The sequence below is a fragment of the Spathaspora passalidarum genome (assembly GCF_000223485.1).
Source record: "Spathaspora passalidarum NRRL Y-27907 unplaced genomic scaffold SPAPAscaffold_4, whole genome shotgun sequence".
In the NCBI taxonomy this organism is placed as follows: domain Eukaryota; kingdom Fungi; phylum Ascomycota; class Pichiomycetes; order Serinales; family Debaryomycetaceae; genus Spathaspora; species Spathaspora passalidarum.
The window spans coordinates 648,219-672,451 of record NW_006767428.1 but is presented as its reverse complement, the minus strand read 5'-3'; the positions used below and the strand labels follow the sequence as shown (position 1 = coordinate 672,451).

General features: G+C 41.2%; 9 protein-coding genes across 9 annotated transcripts; 5 read left to right on the top strand and 4 right to left on the bottom strand. All coding sequences in view use genetic code 12, as the record gives it.

Annotated features, from left to right (window-relative positions):
- Window positions 1-34: 34 nt before the first annotated feature.
- On the bottom strand, window positions 35-1,041 carry SPAPADRAFT_61275 (uncharacterized protein; the record flags this gene model as incomplete). The annotated part of the gene is made up of 1 exon (XM_007375406.1): window positions 35-1,041. A coding segment is annotated over one exon (155 nt), but the record flags the coding sequence as incomplete, so codon positions are not given.
- A 280-nt stretch (window positions 1,042-1,321) lies between these two features.
- On the top strand, window positions 1,322-2,694 carry SPAPADRAFT_66837 (uncharacterized protein; the record flags this gene model as incomplete). Its single annotated transcript, XM_007375405.1, has 1 exon — window positions 1,322-2,694. The coding sequence occupies one exon, from the start codon at window positions 1,426-1,428 to the stop codon at window positions 2,692-2,694; it is 1,269 nt and encodes a 422-aa protein (XP_007375467.1).
- Window positions 2,693-3,818, bottom strand: CST20 (mitogen-activated protein kinase kinase kinase kinase; the record flags this gene model as incomplete). Its single annotated transcript, XM_007375404.1, has 1 exon — window positions 2,693-3,818. A coding segment is annotated over one exon (747 nt), but the record flags the coding sequence as incomplete, so codon positions are not given.
- A 3,835-nt stretch (window positions 3,819-7,653) lies between these two features.
- SPAPADRAFT_61273 (uncharacterized protein) lies at window positions 7,654-8,768 on the bottom strand (the record flags this gene model as incomplete). Its single annotated transcript, XM_007375403.1, has 1 exon — window positions 7,654-8,768. One exon carries the CDS (start codon window positions 8,684-8,686, stop codon window positions 7,937-7,939), a length of 750 nt encoding a protein of 249 aa, XP_007375465.1.
- Window positions 8,769-10,493: 1,725 nt separating this feature from the next.
- SPAPADRAFT_61272 (uncharacterized protein) lies at window positions 10,494-11,721 on the bottom strand (the record flags this gene model as incomplete). Its single annotated transcript, XM_007375402.1, has 1 exon — window positions 10,494-11,721. One exon carries the CDS (start codon window positions 11,687-11,689, stop codon window positions 10,541-10,543), a length of 1,149 nt encoding a protein of 382 aa, XP_007375464.1.
- Window positions 11,722-13,153: 1,432 nt separating this feature from the next.
- On the top strand, window positions 13,154-15,443 carry SPAPADRAFT_152768 (uncharacterized protein; the record flags this gene model as incomplete). The annotated part of the gene is made up of 1 exon (XM_007375401.1): window positions 13,154-15,443. One exon carries the CDS (start codon window positions 13,276-13,278, stop codon window positions 15,397-15,399), a length of 2,124 nt encoding a protein of 707 aa, XP_007375463.1.
- A 107-nt stretch (window positions 15,444-15,550) lies between these two features.
- Window positions 15,551-17,092, top strand: MID1 (Mid1p; the record flags this gene model as incomplete). Its single annotated transcript, XM_007375400.1, has 1 exon — window positions 15,551-17,092. One exon carries the CDS (start codon window positions 15,551-15,553, stop codon window positions 17,090-17,092), a length of 1,542 nt encoding a protein of 513 aa, XP_007375462.1.
- Window positions 17,093-17,216: 124 nt separating this feature from the next.
- Window positions 17,217-18,240, top strand: RFC3 (replication factor C subunit 3; the record flags this gene model as incomplete). Its single annotated transcript, XM_007375399.1, has 2 exons — window positions 17,217-17,236; window positions 17,289-18,240. The coding sequence occupies 2 exons, from the start codon at window positions 17,217-17,219 to the stop codon at window positions 18,238-18,240; spliced, it is 972 nt and encodes a 323-aa protein (XP_007375461.1).
- Window positions 18,241-21,066: 2,826 nt separating this feature from the next.
- On the top strand, window positions 21,067-22,244 carry SPAPADRAFT_61270 (uncharacterized protein; the record flags this gene model as incomplete). The annotated part of the gene is made up of 1 exon (XM_007375398.1): window positions 21,067-22,244. The coding sequence occupies one exon, from the start codon at window positions 21,238-21,240 to the stop codon at window positions 22,057-22,059; it is 822 nt and encodes a 273-aa protein (XP_007375460.1).
- Window positions 22,245-24,233: the final 1,989 nt, after the last annotated feature.

Here is a 24,233-nt window from a genome sequence, read left to right as displayed (position 1 = left end):
ATTTATAGTGACGTCACATTATTGCATATTACGTATCTGTTAGTAAATGCGTGGTGGTAGTCGTTTTTTTACACGTTTTAGGTATAACCTGTAAATCTTATTGTTCCCTAACCAGTCAAAATGATTCCATTCCCATTCCCAGATTTTCCGCCAAGGATTATCCGGCTAGACTCGGAATTCTATGCAGTACGCCTAGGCTAACGATTACGGTGCCTGGCTAAAGCAATCATGTTTGAGTTATACAATTGAATGTCACCCACTTACAATTCGTACATCATTGCCATAGGCCAAGTCATATCAGCAAGAGTAAGCTGAAGTTTAAAAGTAGTCAGTAAATGTGTTGGTTGATGCAACCGAGAACAACCAGATGTATGCAAGATTGTTGGTATGACGTAATTTTGTGTCCACAAAACGGCCATGTGTAATTACAACCATCACAATACGCTTGTAAGTTCCTAATCAGGTCATTTAGCAATTGGTAACCCGGGATTCGTGTAAAATATTTCAATGCACAATGGCGAGAGCCAACGCATTATGTCTGATTTGACATGATTCGATCGTTCCTTCTCATCAAGTCGTTCTGAGACAATGGCACTATCCAATACATTGTTCCTGTATCCCATACTTCCATCTCTAATCACCGTTTAAGCACATTATGCTATGCATAAGGATAAGGTATTTATCCCAAAGTGGGTGGCCGTATAGGTGGCAGGAGACGCCTTTCATGAAAACAAAGAAGTAAAATTGGATTAGGAAAGCGGTAACTGGAATGCCCTTGGAGGATATATGATTTTTCAAGCTAAAGTGTATAATTAATCTGTGGCAAATTTCGGAGAGAATGTTTATATTTATATTTATATTTTATGTGTATACCTAGTATGTATCATCCCTCGGCAGGTGACAATTACATTTTTGCTTCGATGAAACTGGTCCACTAGGTGGGTATTCTAACCGATTTTGTGGTAAACTACCTTCAACGACTACTGGTAGCCGATAAAGCCACCAATAGCACCTTTGTTCAATATAAAATAAAGTAAAAGTATAGTTTTCTCACTCACAAAAATCGCATGTGATTGCGATGACTACGCTTATTTGCACTGGAAAAAATGTGGGGGTAAAACGAGGGGGGGTGGGGAGGTGGAGGAGGGGGAGGATGTCTTACATCAATCATAAAATTAGCATGTGATGACGACTCGTTGTTAGTTCCATGGGCAATATGCAACACCGTCAATCCACTTTTCTAAAATTTACCCAGCCAGGCAATTTAAATGCAATTATTATCCCAATTGAGGAGAAGAAAAGACAACAGTGCCCCTAGTACCGTATTTTGATCTCGCGTTGTTACTCTGTAAGTATTTATAAATAACCTAAACAAAGATCTCGTGTTTTTGTTTTAGATCTTTTTCCAATTTTGCATTAAACAACATGATTAGTGTTCGAGGCGGCTTGCTCATTTTGAGCATTCCCCTTAAGCTTCTTTATGTGCTTGTCAAATATCCGTTCGTTGGTGGAATCACAGAAAAGTTTAGAAGCAGCTTAATCAACTCGTTGAAGCTTCAATTGTACCGGGCAGCATTGGCGGTGCCAGTGAGGGACAGTGCCTTACTCTCAATCCTTTCCAACTACTTCCTTATTAACAAACTCATGAAGTCGCTCCATCCCCACTTGTCAGACTTGCCCAACTACGGAATCAGGTTTGACCAGCAGAGTTTCTGGTTGGTCAAGGCACCTTACAGGTCACGAAGTGACCCCATTTTGATTTACTTGCATGGAGGAGGATACTATTTCGAAACCATGCCGTCGCAGCTCGAATCAGTATTGGCAATCTATCACTTGCTCAGTCCCGAGAAGCGCCGCAAACTCTCAGTGTTGCATCTCGACTATAAGCTCGCAGCTCAAGGATATCCTGTTGCAACACAAATGTACCAATTAGCCGAAACTTATGCAAGGCTAGTTGCTGTGGGCAACACCAATTTTGTGCTCATGGGAGATTCCGCGGGGGGTCATTTGGCAATCACGTTCTTGCAATTCATACGACACTCGTATGCCACATCCATGCCGTCCCCAACCACGCTAATTTACCCCAAGAGTGTGATTTTGGTTAGTCCCTGGTGTAAAGTCATGCCTGGAGACCACCAATTTTCGCCGGGTTGGTCTTACTACGACAATTATCGTCGTGACGTTATTCAATACCATATTTTCCACGAGACCCATCGTCATTGGGATCTTTTGGGAGATACCGACCATCAAGCTCTCATCATATCTCCAGGAAACCACCCGTATTCTTATTCAGACTGGGACTCGATTCCTACTTTAAACAACGAGAACTACCATGTGTTTGTCGTGGCAGGGGAACACGAATCATTTAGGGACGATGTCTTGGAATGGTGCAAGTACGCATTGAAATGCCCGTTGTATGACATGCACCAGAATATCGATTCCGGAGGCGTTCTCGATCCCAAGAAACACGAGTATATAAGACAAGATGAGCCCGGCAAGTCCACGGTGCAGGTGTACGTCGAGCCATGGGGGGTTCATGATGCCATATTCTACTTCGAGAATGTGATTGTGAGCAAGTTCAAAAAGAACCATGCCCTTCTCCGTCTAGATCAAGTCGACCCTACTGAATTCTTTGGCATTTACCGTGTGGTCAAGTTCTTGAACGAGACCCTAGAAATAGAAGATTATGTATAGAAATAATATCTCATTAATAATATATATGTAAATACAAAAAAAACTAAAAAGTCTACATGTCTTCAACATTATCACCGTACGCTTGCTTCATCCGAGCAATCTTCACCAAGGGACTCAACGAAGACACATCGTCACTTTCCAAAATAAACTTGTCTTGTAATAATTCGTCTGCAGTGGCTCTCTTGTTGAAGTCTACTTGCAAACACCACGACAAGAATTGTTTAATTTCTGCACTCAATGCTTCTGGCTCTTTCAAAGTTGGTGTTCCGTTGGTGGCAATAAGATACAATGCTCGCAATGGAGTCTCATTCAAGTATGGTGGTTCTCCTTCAATCATTTCAATCATCATAATACCAAGCGACCAAATGTCAACTTTAGGACCATATTCTTTACGTGACACCACCTCTGGCGCCATCCAGTAAGGCGTACCCACCATAGTAGTCCTCTTTAAGTTGATTTCATTAATCTGCGCACAGAATCCAAAATCTGTCATCTTGATATTACCGTCAATATTCAATAATATGTTATCACTCTTGATATCACGATGAATGACACCCTTGGAATGCAAAAACTTCAACCCCTTCAAGGTCTCGCGACACACGGCTCCAATTTGCCCCTCGGTCATGACACTGTGGGTGACGATCTCCGTTAAAGATCCACCCTCCATGTATTCCATAACCACCCACAAGTCGCCTTTAACCAAATATGAATCGATAAAGTTGACAATGTTGGGGTGTTTACTGCCCTTCATAACCAAGATCTCATTAATAATGAGTTCCTTCTTGGGCTGTTGTTCCAAATTCATCTGCTTGATAGCGACCGTGTTTGTCGGATTCGTCTTTTCATGTGCAATATAGACACCTCCACTGGCACCTTGTCCGATCTTGATCAAGTCGGTGTAGATATCGTTGGGGTTGCCGGGACTGCAGATCGATTGTAACTTTGCGATGATTTGCTGATTCTTGCGTTTCTTCTCCTCGCGCTTACGTTGTGAGATGATCGCCGCTTGTTTAGCATCACGCACAGGAGCATGTTTTTTATCTTCAACCTTCTTGGGTTGTTCTGCTTGAGGTACTGGTTCTTCGCCCATGACATCATCGAGGGCCTGCTTAGGCGTGGTTGCCTTTTGAGAAGGTGTGATTGTCTTTGGTGTAGGTGGTGATGGCGCTGGATGCAATTTGGCGGTAGTTGCTGCAGCTGCTGGTGGTGAGCTAGGTGCCGGTGGTTGCGGAGGTGGTGGTGGGGCACGATGAGCCTTGAATTCTCCACCACGTTGTTTAATCATTGGTTTAGGTTCAAAACGAGCTGTTGGCGCCACAGGAGCTGTCGTTGGTCCATTTCCATTCTTATGTGGTTGTAAATTACTCGACAATGACGAAGAGTGCGATTTCAGCTTGGGGATCTTCAGTGGTAGGTTAGGCACCGGCGGCATGCTTTGCGGATTAAACTTGTCTGATTTGCGGGATCGTATCGAGAGCGATGAGATAGATCTGCCAATAAGTTTCATCTTGTGGCTGGAAGTAGGCGACGTGTTGTTAGGTGATATGGGTGTAATTGATGGTGTCATGGCTGTGATTGGTGTAGCGGTAGCGGTAGCTGGAGTTATGGTGTCAGTTGGTGAGGTAGGCACCTTAGGTACTGGTGTCTTTGGTGGTCGTGGGGCTGGTCTGCTAGGTATAAATTGTGCTTCGTAATGAGATGTTGGTGTTTTGGGCATCTTGGGGGTTTTCGGTGCTTGGGTAGGTGTAGGTGGTGCTTGTGCAAGAACTGGCTTTTCATACTCTTCCTGCAAAGACGAACTTGAGTTTGTGTGTTGGTCAGGACTGTCGGAATATCTACTGGCAAAATTCGAAGGACTAGAACTGTCGCCGATGGACCAACTGGAACTGCTCTTATTCTTATCAAAATGGAACTTCTTAAACGCATTCTCATCCGGGTTGTCGTTGGTGTCCTGGTAAAATGCAACAATGTCCATGACCGCTTGTGGATGTTGTTGTTGTTCCACCTTAGTGATCCCACTGGCCGAAAGTAACTTTTCCCATTCAATAGGTAAGCCAGTGTATGAACCATTATCATCAACTCCCACATGTGCCACATGTTTCGCATTGAATGGCGTACTGATTTTCATATTGATCTCGGGGGATAAAGGATTGAATCCCGAGGATAAAGACGACCCATTGGATCCCAAAGACGAAGTAGACTTTGTCTTGCTAAACATCGACGATATGACATCACGTACTTTCCCTGTCTTGCTCTTCTTGTGTATAGGCGTGAATGATCCTGATGAATGGGCACCACCCATGGACAACAGCGGAGAGTCACCGCGGGAATAACTGGAAGATTGTTGTTGTTGTTGGGGTGGGAACTTTATTGGCTGTGGTGGGATGGGTGTGATTGCGGCAGTTTGATTATGGGCAGCACTACTGGATGGTGTGGTTGTGGTTGTGGTTGTGGTTGTGGTTGTGGTTGGTGGGGCTGGTGCTGGTCTGGGACGAGAGGTTACAACTACCGTTGCATTGGTTGCGTTTGATACTAACCGAGACTGGTTTGGAGATTCAATTGACCTCGATTGATCTTGGAATTCTGGTTGGTTAGGTAAGGATGGTGTGCGTGATGTAGGAGCTGGCTTACGAGGACTTCCCAACTGTGGTGCTTGCTCGATATTAGGCGATGTGTCAACTTCGTCGTCTTTACTGCCACTGGTAGTTGTTGTTGTGCCGGTTGCAGTTCGATGTATACTTCCATGATGCAATAAGTTGGTGGCCACGGTATGACCACTTGACCTTGTATCATTGTACTCGTTATTAAACATATAGTCGATATCCGCCCGTGGTGGAATCACAATATTGCCAGCGGCAGCGTTACCAGTGCTGTTAGTCGTTGTGGCAGTTAATATACTGGCGGCACCCGATTCAACTCGTTTTGGGTCTAATATCGAATGAAACCCAGAAAGATCGCGCGATGGCTCAGGCAAGGAAGTGTCACCATGACTCGACATGGTTGTGTCGTTGTACAGATGAGGTTGTAACTTGTGGTCGGTGGATGGCATTACCGGTACCGCCAGGGCCAAGGGAGATTCGCGTTGTGGATGGCGTCTAGGGATTTCAATTTCGTCGACTTCAGCCGGTGCTTGTTTGGCGATGGCGATGGTGGCATCGGGCGAGGGTGATTCATCAGAAGCAGCGGTGGTTAAGTCGGCCAAGAGTGATCTTATGGGTCTTGTGTTTGGCAGGACGTATGATTCTTCATGGGCTTCTTCGTCAAGATTGGTGGGGATTTGGAGACTATCTTGTGATTTGGTCAATGCATTAACATCTAATACTCCTGGTAAACGTGTTGGCATGCCTTTGATGGGTGTGCTTGCTGTGACTTCATGCTCCTCGTCCTCCTCCTCTTCTTGTTCTTCTTTTTCTTCCTGTTGAGGAACTGGTTTTCGTACTACTTCTTCCTCCTGTTGCACTTGCTCAGCGTGGACTTGGGGCACTTGTTCTGGTTCAACTTGCTCTGGCTCAACTTGCTCTGGCTCAACTTGCTCTGGCTCAACTTGCTCCGGTTCAACTTGCCCTTTTGTCTGTTCTTGCTTGACATCCTCTTTAACTTCCTTGCTTGATTCATCGTTTAAATCCTCTCCTCTGGCTGGTTCCTCCTCGTTGGTTGCGTCCTCTTTCCTGGTGGTTACCTCGCTCAACGGCGATGTTTCGTTGGACAACTTTAATTGATTCTCCTTGATGGACGAAATACTCCTATCTCTCGACAATGGTCGTGGCACCTGGTCCTTGGCTTGCTCTTCAAACAACTTTATACGTTCATGTATAGGAGATCCCAACTTCATCGGAGGCGGACTCGTAGCAACCGCGGGTTTATCGATAGTTATATGTTCCGACAATTGATATGAAGCGGCAGTAGCAGTGCTTGTGGCGGGCGGGATAGTCTCCTCCATAGTAAGCGTATTAATCTATTGTAAGCTGTGCGTGACTGGCAGTTTTGTAAAGTGTAGTATGTTAAAAGAGTGTGAGTGTCTGATTTATCGTTTAAAGTTCAATAGCAAATGGTCTGGGACGGGGTATGCGTTATGTCTTGACCATGCGTTTGGGTAACTGTGCGCTGAAGACAATTTTTTTTTTTGGAGATTAAATAAAATTTTAATTTTTCTTGTATATTTATTTATTTTATTTTTTTTTTTCTTTCGGTTCTTCTTTTTCTTCAACCTGCCCAAAGTTGTGATGTCACTGAAGTTTAATGTGGATGTCTGTCTTTTCCCGTATTCAGTTATGTCAATTAACTAAGTCAGCCTGGTAACTAATACCGTATGTTTTTTAGTAACCAACCGTTTTAGTGTCGTTGATTAAGGGAACGTTTTCTAAAAGAAAAAATGTCGGGTTTGACTATCCTCAACCTTTTTTAGGTTTGTTGTTTTTTTAAAAAAAAAAATCCAGACAGAGAACAAAAAAAAAAATAAAATATTAAATTTTGTCTGGATAGCTTGAAACAATAGCGCCCTAAGAAAAACTTTATTATTTGTCGCGCTAAAGAATGTCGTTGCCAGAAAATTGTCAGTAGATTTGTTGTTATTTTTTTTTTTTGTCTAAACAAAAAAGTTCCCGCCAATTGTCATTCATTTCATGCCAGTGGCTAATTCAATTCCATTCCCTCAATGCATTCACAAGGCAGTGGCCGATAAACTTCTGTAACATAAGTACCCGTAGACCTCCCCCCCCCATTGTAGCAAATCTTGCGTCTGGCTGAGTTATTTCGCTAAAAAGTTTATCCTTTTTCTTGGGGAGGGTTAATGTGGCTACCACGCCTGGTTAGAATTTAACTTTGTTGTTGTTTTAAACAATGTCGACGCGCAATTGACTCAACTATTGCCGGATACTCCTTTGTTTACGAACAACAACCGTACAGATACACTCGTAGGTTTAAATCTTCGTTGGATCTACAAAGATTGTTTCTTGTTCCAGCTTATTTTTTTGTCATTACTTTGTACTACTATTACTACTATTACTACTATTACTATCTCTTAGTCTTGCATAAAATCACGCTCTGTTTCACCTGTCTCGGAAATTCCTTTGTTAAACAGTAGCACAGTTTCACCACTTGCACTGTACTTACTTGCAGGGTGTGCAGCGTAGTGTCCGAACCGGCAATCAATCACACTTGCAGTGGCACTACTATCTGATTCAATCTGATTCAATCTGCTTCAGTCTGCTTCAGTCTGATTCCGCTCCCCGGCACCGAGTGTCTATCTATGTGTTCCTCTCTTCCCCTTAACCTCGAACTTCCCCAGATGCTCCTCGAAAACGTAATCATTCTTGGTCAAATACTGTTTAACAAATCGTCTAATGACAGAAACACCTCCGACAGAATGTATACCCCTCCCCGTAATCAACGTGACCGCTCCAGTCCCCGCCAAATGCCCAAACCTGCCAAGGTTCCCGTCTTGCTCCCGATACCTCATTTCCTCTTCCCACCAATGATTCAACACCATTTTGGTGAGCGTCATGGCCTGCGTAAGTCTAAGCATGTGCAAATCAACCACACTGCTTTCGAGATACTTTCTAAACTGGTCTTTTTCCGAGGTGGTAGCTTCAGCTTTGACCCTTTGGTAGTTGGTGAATTTCTGGGACACGGCCAAATACGGGTCGTTGCTTTGCCGTTGATGACGCGCTGATGACGTAATCTTCGGTTTACGATTATACTGTGGATGGCTGATTAACTCAGTGGCCAATGCAACTGCCTTGTATACTTCCCCTTCGAAAAACTCAAGCGCATTAATCAAGATTTGCCTATCGATGTTGTGGAATTGGGGATTGCTATCGTATAACGTCCAGAACTCCTTGGCTTCGTCAGACTGAGGGTTGTACTTATATGTGCTCTTAACCCTCGTTATTACTGCTCTTGGCTTATTCCTTTTCTCGCCACCTCCACGTTGAACGCGTCCGCCTCCGCCTCTGGGATACACTTTCTTGTTGACCATAGGACGACAATTCATAATCACCCCAATCAATGCATCATGGTATTGTCCATTGCCTAATCTTACATGATGGATAATGTCTGCCTCGTCGACGGTGTTTTCACCAATGAATTCCTGGATCTTGTGCACATTGGCATCCATAGTAAACCATTCGTTGCTGGCCTGCTGAGTGGCTTGTTTCACCGGTTGTAACTCATGCTCACCTGGACTAATCAAGTGGATCACGGTTAACTCTTTGTCATTATTATATTCTTGTAATTTTTGATCAATGATATCAAGGGAAATATTGGGAAATATATCGTGGATCTCATAAACGCCATCATCATATTGTGGTTCAACCAGGGATTCATTCTCATATTGCGCCTTCAACTCCTGTGATTCCATCTCAATAAACAACTCATCGAGAAGTTTCTCAATGTCATCAGCCAACTTGACGCGGAACTTCAAATCAGTCTTGGCAAATGTTGGGAATAAGCCTGATAACTCCTCCACTAAAGCAATAAATTCGGCATCATTGTCAAATTCATCATACACAAACTGTGAATACTCGTCCTCTTCCAAAGTGGGTTCGCGTTCGGAAGTAGTTGATGAACTCGTTCCTTCTTCAAGCTCAGAAGGGGCTTCCGACATGGTTTGGACGATTTGATCATCGACTTCAGGGAGGGAAAGTGGATCGGGTGATCTTCCTTTTTGGAGTAGGTCTTGTAATTGTTTGTCCTTTTTCTTTTTCTTTTTCTTGGTTTTCTTTTTGGGTTTCATGAGTTGTGCTTGTGCTGGTTTTGGTGATTGTCCGTTGTGCTCGGTAGAGCCACCAAGAGTCATTGAATGTGTAGATTGTCCATTGAAGGGTTTACGTTGTCTATTTACAGGGATAGGAGTCTTGCTAGCAATAGGTGGTACCTTCACGGTTTTCTTTTCAGCCACGGCCAACATTTGTAAATCTTTCATGAGATCTTCCACGGTATCTTGAAAATATTGTTGATCCTCATCCAAGACTACTTCTGGTGATATTACCTCTGACTCTTCGTGTATCTCTGCTTGTACTTCTTCTTCCTCCTCCTCTTCTTCTTCTTCTTCGTCTTCACGTGCGTTTTCCTCCCCCGTTTTGTCAGTTTCGTATTCCAGTTCTTCGCTACTCTTCTCAGACAAGTTCATACTCTCATTGTCAGATTCACTTTCAATCTCAGCCGGCAAGAATAAAGGGTAAAGCAACTCTCTTATCTCGTCCAGTTTCTCTGGTTCTGGACTTACAGTCAATTCGAGTGAAGGCTCGGATGAACGTTCAGTGCTTCCCAACTTCATGACGGTGTCATAGACAGATCCTTCACCAGTCTCGTCGAATAGAAAACAGAATGCAAGTAAAACCATCGACTCGTCACCTTTCACCCGTCGATGAACCATATCCACAAACTCCTCCTTACTAGAGGTTGTAGCGGGAATGCACTCCCGCAACAACTCACGAGGTGTAAACGTATTCAAATTTAGAGCAAAGAACTCAATATTTTCGTTTACTATAGTCAGGAGGTAATGCCATATCGGATCATTGATGTCAAGTCCCTTCTGTCGAAGACGATTAAAGTCAATTGATTTTAGCGTTTTGGCAAGGTGTGACCACGAAGAGCCATACTGGAATGGCACATCATAAGGGGATGTTGGCTTGGTAGTACTAGATTCCGCTACATTCAGAAACGCTAGTCTGTCTTTACAACTTTGTGTCTGGGCAATCTGTCGCAACATCGTTGTTTGCAAACTAGACAGACAATTTACTGTTTGTCTGCCTGTTTGTCTGTCTGTCTGTCTGTCTGCTGGACCGGAAAAAAAAAATACTGACAAGGTTTCGTAAATTTTTAACTACTACTATAAACATAAACTTCATAAACTATTGTCTCGTTTCCTAGTCCGGATACAAATCGCCTTTAGTGCACTGAACCATCTCATCATTTCCTCTTCGTTATTACAACGCACTCGAATGCGTTTTAGTGGCGTTATTATAAGCAAGTACCACCAAGTGTCATGGGCCACTGTTGCACCTGCACTACTAGGATCGCGTTGTAGTTCAATCACATCACATATTTCATCAATGCTGAATGACTTCCGGGGTCGACTGTGCGGCAGGTCGTGTTTGTAAAATGAAAGATTGTGTGTGGTGAGTATGAGATAGTACGTCTTCCATTGATGGTTGTACTTGCGTTTGAGCACTTGGAGTGGTCCTTTTTCTATAATGTATTCCTCGTTCTGTGTGTCCTTTGGTGTGAGTGGTTTGGCTTGTTTTGGGGGTTTTTCGGGTTTATTGTGTTCTTCAGTCTCTTTCGGAGTGTCTAATCTTGTAAATGTATCCATGGGAACAATAGGTTTGTGTGTCAACAGTGGCGATAGACCTGGGGTTGCCTCCGTCATGTCAGAACTAAACTCATCAGCAGTGACACCACCACCACCACTGACTACGTTATCACTAATCCTCATTTCACTCGGTTTCTTTTTGTGTTTATTTTTGATGGAATGCACCGGTATATGCGGCGACTGTTCCCGTTCATCTGACCCTGGCACCTCTTCAATCTCCTCTCCTTCCAGATCTACATCGGCATCATCATGCACATCCATAGTGGCCACGCCAGCCAGTAGCGCCTCTTGTCCATCCTGGTCCTGAAAATACAACTCCAATGCCGTAATCCAGTCGTTGTACACTTTCTCATCGTCACACTTGAAATGCAACACTTTGTCATTGGTGTATATCGCAAAATGGTTGCGTTTCCCGTCGGGTATCACATTGTAACTGAGGATCTTTATCCGGGGTATCACTCTACGAGGTTTATATTCCGTGGCGTCCTTGTAGTAGCTGAATTGACATTCCCTCAACACCACCCATTTCTTCTTCCATTGCCCCATAGTCGATTTCTTGTCGAGGTATGACGACATGAGGACTTTATTATGGTCGATCGGATCGTACGGACACGTCCATGTTTCCGACTTTGTGTGCGGCGGCCGTGTTATATACGTATCTATACGGGTAGTACTGGCCATGCTTGCTGGTGCTAAACTAAGAATAGAAGACTAGTGAATTTTGGCTGTCTATTTTCTGCTGACTGGTGATGTGATTACTGAAAATCACGTTTATAATTTTTTGTTGTACGAGCTGAAAATGTTGGGACGTTTCCGACACTAAAATGCCGTATACGATGGGAACAGAATGGCCTGTTTGAAGAACATGAAGAAGAAGACGAAGAAGAAGAAGCCTCTTCAGTAACCAGGTGTTTTACGATGGAGGAGAGGGGGGTGGGGTGGGGTTTGACTCAGTTATGTTAAGCATGGGCAGTGTTCCATCTGATTATTTCATAAAGGGGCGGGGGGGGGCTTTTTTTCCACGTTTGTGTTATTGTTTGGATAGCCGTTAGTTTGACGAAACACTATCGGTGTTTGTAGCTAACTAGTTATATAGCTAGACTAGGTAAAACCTAGAGTTCTAGATCTGTACTCAGCAAATCTACTCCTGATTTATCGGGAATTTGATTGGCTAAACCTTGCCCAGGGCTAAAGTATAATTTCATGCATGGTTTAACTTTGTAACACTGGTAAGCATGTACAACTGGTCTGGTGTCATGACGAAGTAGTCGGTTGTTTACTAACAGTTAATAAATAGATTCGTTCGAGAAGATGTTTGCCAAGACCGAAGGATTTTTCAAATTGACAACATTCCATTTCTGGGCATATTCTTATATGTCTCAGGTCTTGTGCAACAAAGTTTTTAGTCATTCGACAAATTGCTGTTGCTTGGTTTGTCAACTATTTGTATTTGTTAATGTCTGCTATGCAACAACTGCCCCTGACATAATGCTAAGCAAGGACATACTACTGCTACTCCACATAGCAAGATAACGGAAGTGTTCCAGATTTAAAGTAAGCCCCCGCCTCGTGTTTCATGTAGCCATTCAACAAAAAACACAATCAATGTCCACCCACCAACTCCGTGTTTTGAAAACAAGGATAATCTACACGATATATAGACAATAGTCCTCCCTCCAAGGTTCAGCCTTCGTTGTGTTACCAATATATTGTTCCTACGGGTTGATGGAAAAATAGACTTTTAAGACCTTGTGCTTTTAATCTTTATTCAGCTTAATTATGCACAGTGGGTTATAATGATACTTTTACAACCTTATTTATCATCGGTAGTAAAATGACAAGTCATCTCTATCCTATTGTGACAAGCCACAGTATTGGCTGTATAACATATACTTACTTCCAACACAACACTTTGCAAACAAGTCAACGTAATCTGTTCCTTTTTCTAGGTTATCTAGATGATATCATAACTCTACATAACACTAGATTATACTATTATAGTAAAGCGCCGTATATCAATCAAAACATTGCTTAAATTGGGTCACTTCCAGGCAACACCATTGCCAAAAAAAAAAAAAAAAAAAAAAAGAAAGATCAACAACCAACGAAAAATCTCACAATCTTTAATTTTGGCAACACTTTTCTAAGCCGAATCCACTAGATAACACAATATTAGACCCAGTTTTACTTCATACAACATTAGACATTGCTACATAGCACTCATCATAGACGTTTCAACCTTAATCTAATCTATTTAAAACCATAATATGCCTTCACTTACTAGCAACGGCGGCGGCACCGACTCGCCTTCCTTATCTCCCACAACTAGCAATGTGGAATCCACCCCCAATGGCTCATCTCGAGTACCCCCCGTGCCTCCCATCATCGTCCTTTCTGGAGCATCTGGCAAAAACACACCCGTGGATGAACTAAAAGCAGAATCACTCCCGCATCATCTCGTGCAGACCCACAGTGACTCAGAACTAATCACCCTCAAGCAAAGTTCCAAACGACCAACAAAATTGAATCGGGCAAGGACCGATTCTGACGATGAAGTCAATTCAGATGATGACAATGATGACGATGACGACGACTTACTAGACTATTTAAAACACAGACAATCAGATGATTACAAGTATATCAAGTTTCCCATACTTGAGCAAGAAGAACCACCTAGCAAATTCTTTCACAACTCCGTATCCTTCGACGATATAAACCTCAGATGTGACACTGATGATGAACCGGAATGGAATGACGATCTAGGCTGGGATTTGTTCCGATTGCACAATGCCAAGGGGAAGAACGTCAAGGGTTACTCCAACAATTACTACTACTCATCGACCAGAGGCCGTGACTCGTTGCGATCTCCTTCTCCCGGCGGAGGTACCTCCCCCTTGGCATCGCCCACACGAAGAAATAGCAGTCCTGAAAACCTAGTGGGAAGTTCAAGCATCAGTGGAGTGTTTGATGCTGTGGATGGAGTGCCCGGCGGATTCATCGAGTATCCGTCCCAGCCGATCACCCAACGGAAATGTTGCTCCATTTCCCGTCAACATGTGCTCTATGAAGCGTTATACAAGGGTAAGCTTCCATTCCTTCCGAAGTTGCCCAACAGATCCATCCTTGTGTATGTTAGTGGAAGAAGACACACCTGGGTTGCCCTCGACTGGATCTTGACCAAGTTTATAGAGAATGGAGACAAAGTGATCATTGTATCTTCCGTGAATGCCGATATTCTCGAACGGAGAAGAAAGAGGGGCCGCAAAGGATCCACATTCACTTCCCCACCCAAATTTGGCAGTACCACCGCACCGTTAATGCGTGTGCGTCAACGTACGGTGCCTCACAACATTCGAAACATTGCCCTGGACATTATGGATTACGTCTTGACGATAATTGACCCCAAAGTGATTGCTAAAGTCGTGGTGGAGATTGTGGCTGGGAAAACCAAGGAGGTGTTGAAGGACTTGTATCGGTTGTATGAACCTAATTTGGTGTGTACTGGTACTAAACCCAATATTAAGACTGGGGCACCCTTGAAATCGTGGACTTCGTCGAAATTGACTGACCGATTGGTTAAGAACTTCCCGTTGCCCGTAATTGTCGTCCCTGCAGTCAACATGTCGCAATTTGAATTGGAATTACAGCTGAGATTCGTGGATGCCATTCCCGAGGAACCACACCATGCATTATCACCCAAGCTTGAAGAGAGTGTCGGTGATGACAGTTCGATCAACTCCTGTGGCAGTAGTGGTGATCCAAGTAGTCAGAACGACCAAACTGACCAGTCAAGTGCCGGTAGTTACAGTTCATACGATGAGATCTCCAATCTTTACATTAATTATAAGCGTGACGTGGAAAGTGAGCTTGATCAAGCCAGAGAACTCCCCGTTTCGGCCAACTACTATGCCAATTTAGCCAAGATTATTTCCGACAAGTCGTCCAGTTTGTGTTCGGATATCGTTGATGTGAGTCCTGACTTCCGTGGCAATGGGTCGAAACTAGCACGAGCCATCACTGGATCAAACTCATTTGGAGTTGTACCATTCCGAACCAAATCATTGTTGGGTCCTGTTGAGGACACCACACCCAAGTTGAGTTTCAAGGAGGTCAAAGAGCAACTTAAGAAGAACAAATTGCAAGATGATGCTCAGTACTTGAAGCCAAGAGCCACCTCGTTGAAGTTTGCTGATGACGTGAAGCCGAATGTAATCAACAAGAAGAACTTGGGTAAGATCAGAAGTCATGAGGTTACGAGTGCACGACCCAAATTGGAACCGAGAAAGTCTCACCCTGGTGAACTTAAATTGAGCCAACTGGAGGACATGTTGGTTACTGAGAAAACCAAGAAGAGTAAGAAGAAGGGATTTTGGAAATCGTTGTTTACATAGATATAGAATTATACAATATATTAATCAATATGGATTTACCGTAAGTTATTGTTAATTATTATTATTTTTTTTTTTTTAGTTTTTGCGCAACACAAAGGTGAATAACCGTAATCTTATTGATCCATCAGCGGATTGTTCTTGTTAAGTAAGCATGATCAATCTACTGCTACTACTTCTACTCCTACTAGGTTGCTTCCAACCAGTATTTTCGATTATTCAAATAGATAATGACACACTATCTGATTTTGACTTGGCTCAACGAATAACTTCAAACAACAAGTCCACTGGTCTTCAAGAATTCACTCCTATAATAGACACCATAGTCCAGTCCGATGTCAAGTACTACTCCTTCGATGTCAACACCACATCCGGACTCGGTGAGTTCTACGAATTGTTAGTCTTTATCACGGGGAACATATGCACCCAACCAGCAGGGATCCCAGAAAACGACACTAGTTTGGCCGTGTACTACTCATTCAACTCAAGTATGTTTGAAGATAACGAATACGGACAAATGAGCTTGTTCAGCGATGGATACATGCAGGCATTAGCCGACTTGCCCATTGGGCAAGTGCAGACTACGGAAGGATACCAGCCACCCACGGTGTTATACATTGCCGTGCGAGCACCTGAAAATACCAACAGTAGTGCCAGTTGGACATACCAGATCGGGGTGTCGCAAAACGACTTGGTGTTTCAGTGGGATGACAGAGAATGGGTTAAAGTGTTGGACACGGACGATACTAGCGCCATTGTCGTGACTGGTAACTTGTCGATCCTGGAGCAGTACCGCCGTGACAAGACCATGCCGTATTCGTTGTATGTTTACTCGTACGGTATGAAAGATTATTTCACGGGGTTGAATAACAGTTGGTGTGCCATTAGGAACGGACCAGCGTTAATTGGACCCGACTCTATTGCTACCAGTTTTACGAATTCTTTAGACGGGACAAGACAGCAGTTTGTGGTTACTGGGTTGAATGCATCGACAAGATATATTGGCTATGTCGTGGCCGGGTCGATTGGTGCGACTACTGGAGGGGTCGTGTTTCATCCGTTTACGTTTGAAACGATGGAGAACGATGCGTGTCAGTTGATTTACGGGTTGGAGTTTTGCACCCAGGTGGCATACAGTGTTCCTCGACCCCAGGGTGACCCTCTGGTTAACATCACCAAACAACTCTACGATAACTACACTGAGAATCTTTACACGAATTTCAGCAAGGCGCTTCAACAAATCCCCTGTGATGCTAAACCAGACTCGGTCTTTTCTAATATGAAAACATGCAATGATTGCGCCAACGCTTATAAAGACTGGCTATGTGCGGTGATGATCCCGCGATGCTCAACCAAGAATATCACAGGGTATCAACTCCGCGAACCAAACGACGGACGAAATGCATTCATAAATGACGTAGTCGTGCCTAATAAGACATACTTTGAGGTGTTGCCCTGTGTCAACACCTGTTATGCCATTGTTCGTGATTGTCCTAGTGATTTTGGTTTCTTGTGTCCTACCAAATTACCCATGAGTTATTTCTGGGATGTTGATACTGGCGAGGGCAATGAACAATGGCCCAGTTGTAACTATGTGGGTAAAGTCGTTGCTATTCAGAGCAGTCGAGCTTTCAAGTTGGTGCTTAATTATGGGGTTTTGTTGGTATTGTTGCTTGGTTCATATAGTGTAATTTAGGGGGTGTTTGGGGGGGTGGAGGGGGAAGGGTCGTGAAAAAAAAAAATAGAATAAAAAAAAAAAAATTTACGCGTCTGGAAATATCAAACTTACTCCTTAACCAGTTACAACCTTCCTCCTAATCATGTCAGACACATTACCATGGTATGTAATCAGTATAGTATAGTTTCTAGTAATATCATGCTAACACATGCAGGATTGAAAAGTATCGTCCAGAATCTCTTGACGACATCTATGGCCAGCAGGAAATCATCACCACCGTTCACAAGTTCATCCAAACGGGGAAATTACCCCATTTGTTGTTCTACGGCCCACCAGGAACAGGAAAGACATCGACCATTATTGCTGTTGCCCGGGAGATCTACGGAAAAAACTACAAGAACATGGTGCTTGAATTGAACGCATCCGACGATCGAGGCATCGACGTTGTTCGTAACCAAATCAAGAACTTTGCCAGCACAAGACAGATATTCAACCAGGGAAACAGCTTCAAGTTGATCATCTTGGACGAAGCTGACGCCATGACTAATGCAGCTCAGAACTCGTTAAGACGTATCATTGAGAAGTTCACCAAGAACTGTCGTTTCTGTATCTTGGCTAACTATTCACATAAGCTAAACCCAGCGTTGATTTCGAGATGTACGCGATTCAGATTCCATCCCATTGACACTGAGGCAATCAGAGAAAGAATCAAAGTGGTCATTACAAAAGAGCAGGTGGACATAGATGCAAAGGCTGTGGATGCGCTTGTTCAACTCTCGAAAGGTGATATGAGACGAGCATTGAATGTGTTGCAAGCGTGCAAGGCAGCAACCGCAGGATCGATAGACTTGGATATGATCTATGAATGTATTGGTGCACCCCATCCGCAAGATATCGAAACGGTATTGGACTCGATTCTCAAAGACGATTGGACTACCGCATACATCACTATAAATAAATTCAAAACAACCAAAGGGTTAGCATTGATTGATTTGATTGCGGGGTTTGTTGATATTTTGAATAATTACAAATTGAATAATAAGACAAGGGTTGGAATATTGAAGGGGTTGAGTGATATCGAATATGGAATTTCCAAAGGTGGTAATGATAAGATTCAAAGTAGTGCGATTATTGGTGTTATCAAGAGTGCTATGGAGAATGAATAGTGTAACTGTAATAAATGCTTAATCAGACTATCGTGTAGCTTGTTTATAGTGGCGCTGTCGTCGTCGTCGTCGTCGTCGTCTATACATGAGACCTGTTAGCGCATAGGAATGTGTAACAGTCTTGAACAATATACAACATGGTTTTCGTCTAGTTATCGGAACAAGTATAAGGCTCACCCACGGTGGTCCGTCTACGCCTAGACTAGTATGAGTGTAATAGCGCCGTCTGCGTCAATTTGCATTAATTCACATTTGTAATCTGGCTGCAAATTCGGATTACCGTCCGGATATCTGAAACTGAAACCATGTGTGTATATTAGAATTTCAGATTAACGAGGTTGTAGCGTATGGAAATATGACCCTATCTCGTGGGGGGATAACTCCCATTGTTCGCCATCATATTGTTTCATGTTCTATACGTAAATATTTTGTTCGTGCTCTTTCCATAAACAATATCCACGTTTCCCAAACAAGAACCTGAGATTTGTTCGATCGGGAATCCGTTTGTTTAGCTTTGTGTTTTAGCTCGATACAGGATCTGGTGCCTGTATTGTTCGAGCCTTATCATAAGGGGGTTTGGCATAAAATTTCACATAATTTTTTTTCTTCAATTATAAAAGTCAAGTGGAAAAAATAAGTCTAAAACCGTTAAAAATATACTTTGCAATTATACCGAATTGTCGATTGTAACTTATGCTTGTAATAAAGGTTATTTTAGCAGTGTATGCATAATTCCATGATTAACAAGTCATTTTTTGAAATTTTGAAATTTTGACAGGTTGAAATTCCTCTGCAAAACCTGCTTACTCCACTTGAGCTTTATTGCATGGCTGGGCAATCTTGAATTATAAACGTGTTAAACTTTTAGTTTAGTAATGAGGAGAATGGGTTGCTTAGCTATTAGTCCTGAAATTCGGCACTAATTTCACAAAGTTACACATTATTTAGATCTAGACATGGGTTACAATCTCAACACTCACCCCTCCTCCACTTCTTATTCGAGAAAGTTTTGTGGGGAAGGCCCACCGCAAAAACACTACCGATATTAAATTAATTGCTTTGGGGGTATTTTCAGTATAGAGGGGTGTTATTTTCTTAGCTAGGCTTATGGAGGGTAGGGGGTGTAAATAAATGATTACATTTACGCAATTGAAATTTCAAGTTATGCCCCGAGTCAGATAAACCCAAGAATCTGGAGATCTTTGAGCTTGCTCTTAATCTTGTTATTGTAAAACACCCGACAAGCAGCAACGAGGCGACTCAAACATCTGGGGCGTAAGCTGTTCTTAGAATCTCGTGATTCTTGAAAGGTATATACGGAAAGTCTACCACTGCTTGTATGAACCTTATATGTTTAACCCTAGTTTTTTTTTTTTTTTTTGCCAGCAAGTGTTGCATTTCCCTTGATCATTACTAATGGATTATTTTACATTTCCATTTCGGTAAATTTGAAAGGTAGGATTTGCTGAATTCAGGGGTTGCACCTAGGCTTAAACAGAGGGGGAAAAACAGGTAACGGGATAAAACCAGAAAAAATCTTGGGCAACAACACACAGATAATTTCATTTTAGTTCACCCCTAAAAGAAACTGCTATACAGAGGGAGAAAAAAAAAAATCATCATTCATTTTAATCAGAAAAAATGTAACTGATCGCCAATCTCCTCTTGGGCTAAAATCGACGATTTGAGATCTGGAACTGTGCACAAGGTTATTATTGTCTCTCGTAATTTATTTGGAGTGGGGGGGGTGTAGAGTGTGATTTAATTCCTAGATTTCATGTAGGGTTTATGCGTGCAAAATGAAACGAGAATCGTTACATTTTCAACTTTGATAAGATAAACTATGTAATTGTCTTTTGCCCATGACACCTCTTGTTTGGTAACTAATGCATTCATGCAAGTTCTCACCTGCTAGATTCCACTCGGGGCAAGAACTACGATCTTAGAATCAGTCCATAATATTCATTACATCAGTATTTATGTTTACAATGGAAGTATTTATCCGGGAGTGCCTACATAAAATAATCTTGCATATATCCCAACATAAAAAAATATATCCCACAAAAAATATTGTTCTTGAAAAAAACCAATTCCCAACTAAACCTCATAATCTGGGCGTATATCCAGGTAACCTTTCTATACAAATCTAGCCACAAATACCAGCCGAATGAAACGGGGGTTATGAGAAAAGTGCAGGATTTATTATTTACATTTTTTTAGATATCCTGAAAACACTTTTTCCCAACTAGTGGCAAAATATGCTATTTTGTCGATTATTCGTAGTAGAATACCAAAAATCATAAAAGCCGAGGTAATTGGTTTGACGTATTTACTCCATGACCAGCCGCTCATGTTTGATTTCGTTTCCATTTATTCCGATACCCGAACGAAAAGTAAAACATACGAGTTGTTGAAGCTAATTAATCCTGGGTCATGTATTATGGTCATGACTATAAGGTATTCCGTTATTGAGAGGAATTTATTTTTTTGTTAGCTTCTAGAAAAAAAAAATATTATGCTGGTATAATGGATAAAATTTCATGCATGTATTTCTTTTTCCATTACCTTGTCTATTGTTTGTAATGTTAAAAAATAAAATTTGTTTATCCTTATGCATGAAAAAATAATAAAATTTTTCAGTATAGCAGCTTACTTATTTGGTATGAGCTAGAAAAAAAAATTTTAAAATCTGGGCTTAACTAAGCACAAAAAAAACAAAAATATTTTTTAAAACATAGGAAAAAAAAAACTTATACGGGATTATAAAAGTATGTAAAAATCCTCCGGTTATTTTGAAAAATTTTTCTAATTCCCCCCTTTCTCTAGCTTTGCTCCAGGTTATAGTTTTCGGTTTTGCTTCAACATATTAAGGTCGAGATCAACTGATTAGCTGCCCTTACATTCATAACCATTGATTACTACACAACCACTCCGTGTTAAAACATAAACAAAAAATTTTTTTTCACTACTTCCTGTTTTACTATTTTTTTGCATTAAATGTCTGACTCAACTGTCCGTAAGTCTCGTCGTACAAGAACATTATCAGAAAAGGCTCAAGGTATGACCAAGCCAATAGAACAAGATACTGAAGAACAATCTTTTAAAAGAAGGAAGTTGTCCCAATCTGAAATTATTGAAGAACCTACTGATAAGATCGATCCAGTGGAAAAGTTATTAAGCTTGACGAGTATAAATAACGATTTCTTGGTTGAATTAGAATCATCTTCTTCCGAGGAAGAACAAGAGGAAGAAGAGGAAGAAGAACAACACAATGAAATTGCTTCGGTCAACTTCACCAAGATATTACAAGACAATATTCGAAATTACTACTCGAGAAAGCTTCGAATGAATCAATACAAAGATAGTTTTGCATTGTTGAATAGTCACAGTGAATCCACGACTATTTCAACTGAACCAATAAGTCCTATAAATAGTACCAACAATTCAGTTCCATTCTTTAAAAATGTCAACTTTGGAAGTTCAAAGGAATATACCATTGATGATTACTTTTCATATGATGACGAAGAGTCCACCGAGACTGCTACCTCACCAATTGCATCTACATCTACATCGGCTACATCTAGTCCTACTACTACTGCATCTTCATTATACATTCCTAAAATCAACCAACGATTTAACTATCGTCAAAATCATTTGAACTTAGCATCATCAAACGACTATGGCGCCGCTCCAATGACAGCCAGTCCTTCATATTCCCAAGACATTGTCAACATCTTGAACAAGAGATGTATTCTTACTGGTAAAGCCAGTGAAATGGTTTCTACAGGAAACTTTTTAATCAATGATTTTTTCTTGTAACTGCATGCATGAAAAAAAAATTTTTTTTTGTGTTTGTTTAAACGGGGAACAGTTTGCTTATTTTTTTTTCATCTGCATTATAAGAATTCTTGCATATTTTTAACATTCTAATTCTTCTTGTTTCAAAGCTTTTTTAGTTATTTATTTATTTATTTATTTCATAATTAATACATTATTTCTGACTGAAACTCAACGTGTTATCTGTAGATTGAATTGTTGTAGACACCTCCTGACAGCAATAGAATTAGTTGCTTTGCTCTGAAATGGCTTTGATTATATGTTTCATACCAGACACAAAGCAAAGAAAACCGTTTTCATTCAATTAGATTTTTTGTTGTAAGCAAACAAAAAAAATGTCACACAAAAAGTGCCACCCAAGAAAAACTTTTCTTTGGTTTTTTAGTCAAATCTTTTTTTAATTATGCAAAGAATCTCGAAAAAATCTTTTTTTTGCTTACTCCTTGGACCTGTGATTGGGAGGGGACCTGCCCCGAACAATGGGGCCTTGTAAAAATTTGCCGCAAAGTCTGAAATTTTTGTGTCAGAAACAATATACGACATTTAATCAAAGTCTATTGTGAAAAATTTTTATGACAAAGAAAATCGATCTCACGCGACACTGCATTGTTTAAGGTTTTGCCGTAGCAGTGAAAATTTTTGCAAGTGTATTGTTCGGGTACCCGCCTTGGCATTATGTAGCAGGGGTCACAAGACGGGAACTGGTAGACGAAATGGTAGTAGGGCTGGTTGTGATTTGAATCGGTTACTAATGTTATGGTTATGCAAATTACCGTGTCGGCTTTTAAGGCAAGTACAAGCAAGATCCCATGAAAAACTATTTGGCTTTGATATGCTGTACCCCTGACTGTAGCCAGTGACAACACCCTGATTAATTTATTTACGTGTAAAAACAAGCTTCTGGTCAAATCTCTTGGTGTTAGGGATATGTCCACATCAAACAAACCCCAGCTTGAAAGGCATTACTTTCTTCAGTTGCCTGATAAACTGTATGTCACACTCACGAGCTTGCTCAACCAAAAACAAAAGCTAGCATTAATTCTAGTGAATAGACGAGTATATAACAGATCATTTAAGTATTGGTACCAGTTAACCTATTTTTCACACCGCCAAAATCCCCTTGTTGGTAAAAACCAATAAATTCACCTGGTTCAATTGCAAATATTCAGTAATTAATACACACAAGAGCTTTCTTAAACTACTTGAAATTAAAAGGGAATTGTTATGGATTGTTGACGTTATTGTGTTACTGTATCAAACGAGTATCGCTAGGTGCGAAAGTTAGATTATGAAATAATGTATGTGAATTAGATTGAAATGAAACGACAATGCACCAAGTTCACAACTTAACATCGTTGATTTGATGACTAATGTGGTTATACCTTCACATATTATAATGTCCAATGAAAGTAATTACTGCACTACTAACTAACATTGACCATTAATTTTTTTCTCCTAAATACATTAGTTAAGCTGGATTAATAATGGTTGAAAAGTTGAAAGCACTCAAAACAGTTTGAATTGCGAAATTTTGTGGAAGTAGGATGTAATTGTTATCATTCATTCAAGCAAGCATAAAACGATCATCATTACATTTTATAAATTTTTTGACAAGATGAATCTTGAGCGTCTAGGATAGCTATTCAAATTAGGTGAAATAAATACATTGGAAATAAGCAAATTCTCAATCGATTCACTTCATTACTCACAATTTACTTGGTGATTTACAAACATGGCTAACTTTTACCATTTATTTCTAAATTCAGCTCGATTGAAATCATACCTTCACTTAGTGAGCCCAATACATTGATTTCGTTGATAATATATACTTTACCACAATTGCAAGCAACCCAAACGTAAAAATTTCATCAGAATCAAGACTAATCAATACAATGATCTTTGCTGGTCATTTCAGGTACAGTTATTACAGATGATTTAATTTCATCTATACAACTTGTGAAGATCCTAAACAACGTGAAACTTACCAAAGCTTAGTTGGTTAGTTCTTGGGTGATGATGTTGAAAGGTTCTGAAAGTTATATTATATAGTTCCAAATCTAATTATGAAGCGGAAAGATCATTGGATGGATTTGTTACTACATCAATTAATCATTAGATTTTGCAGATCTCTTCTCTAGTTTCTAGGTTTAAGTTTT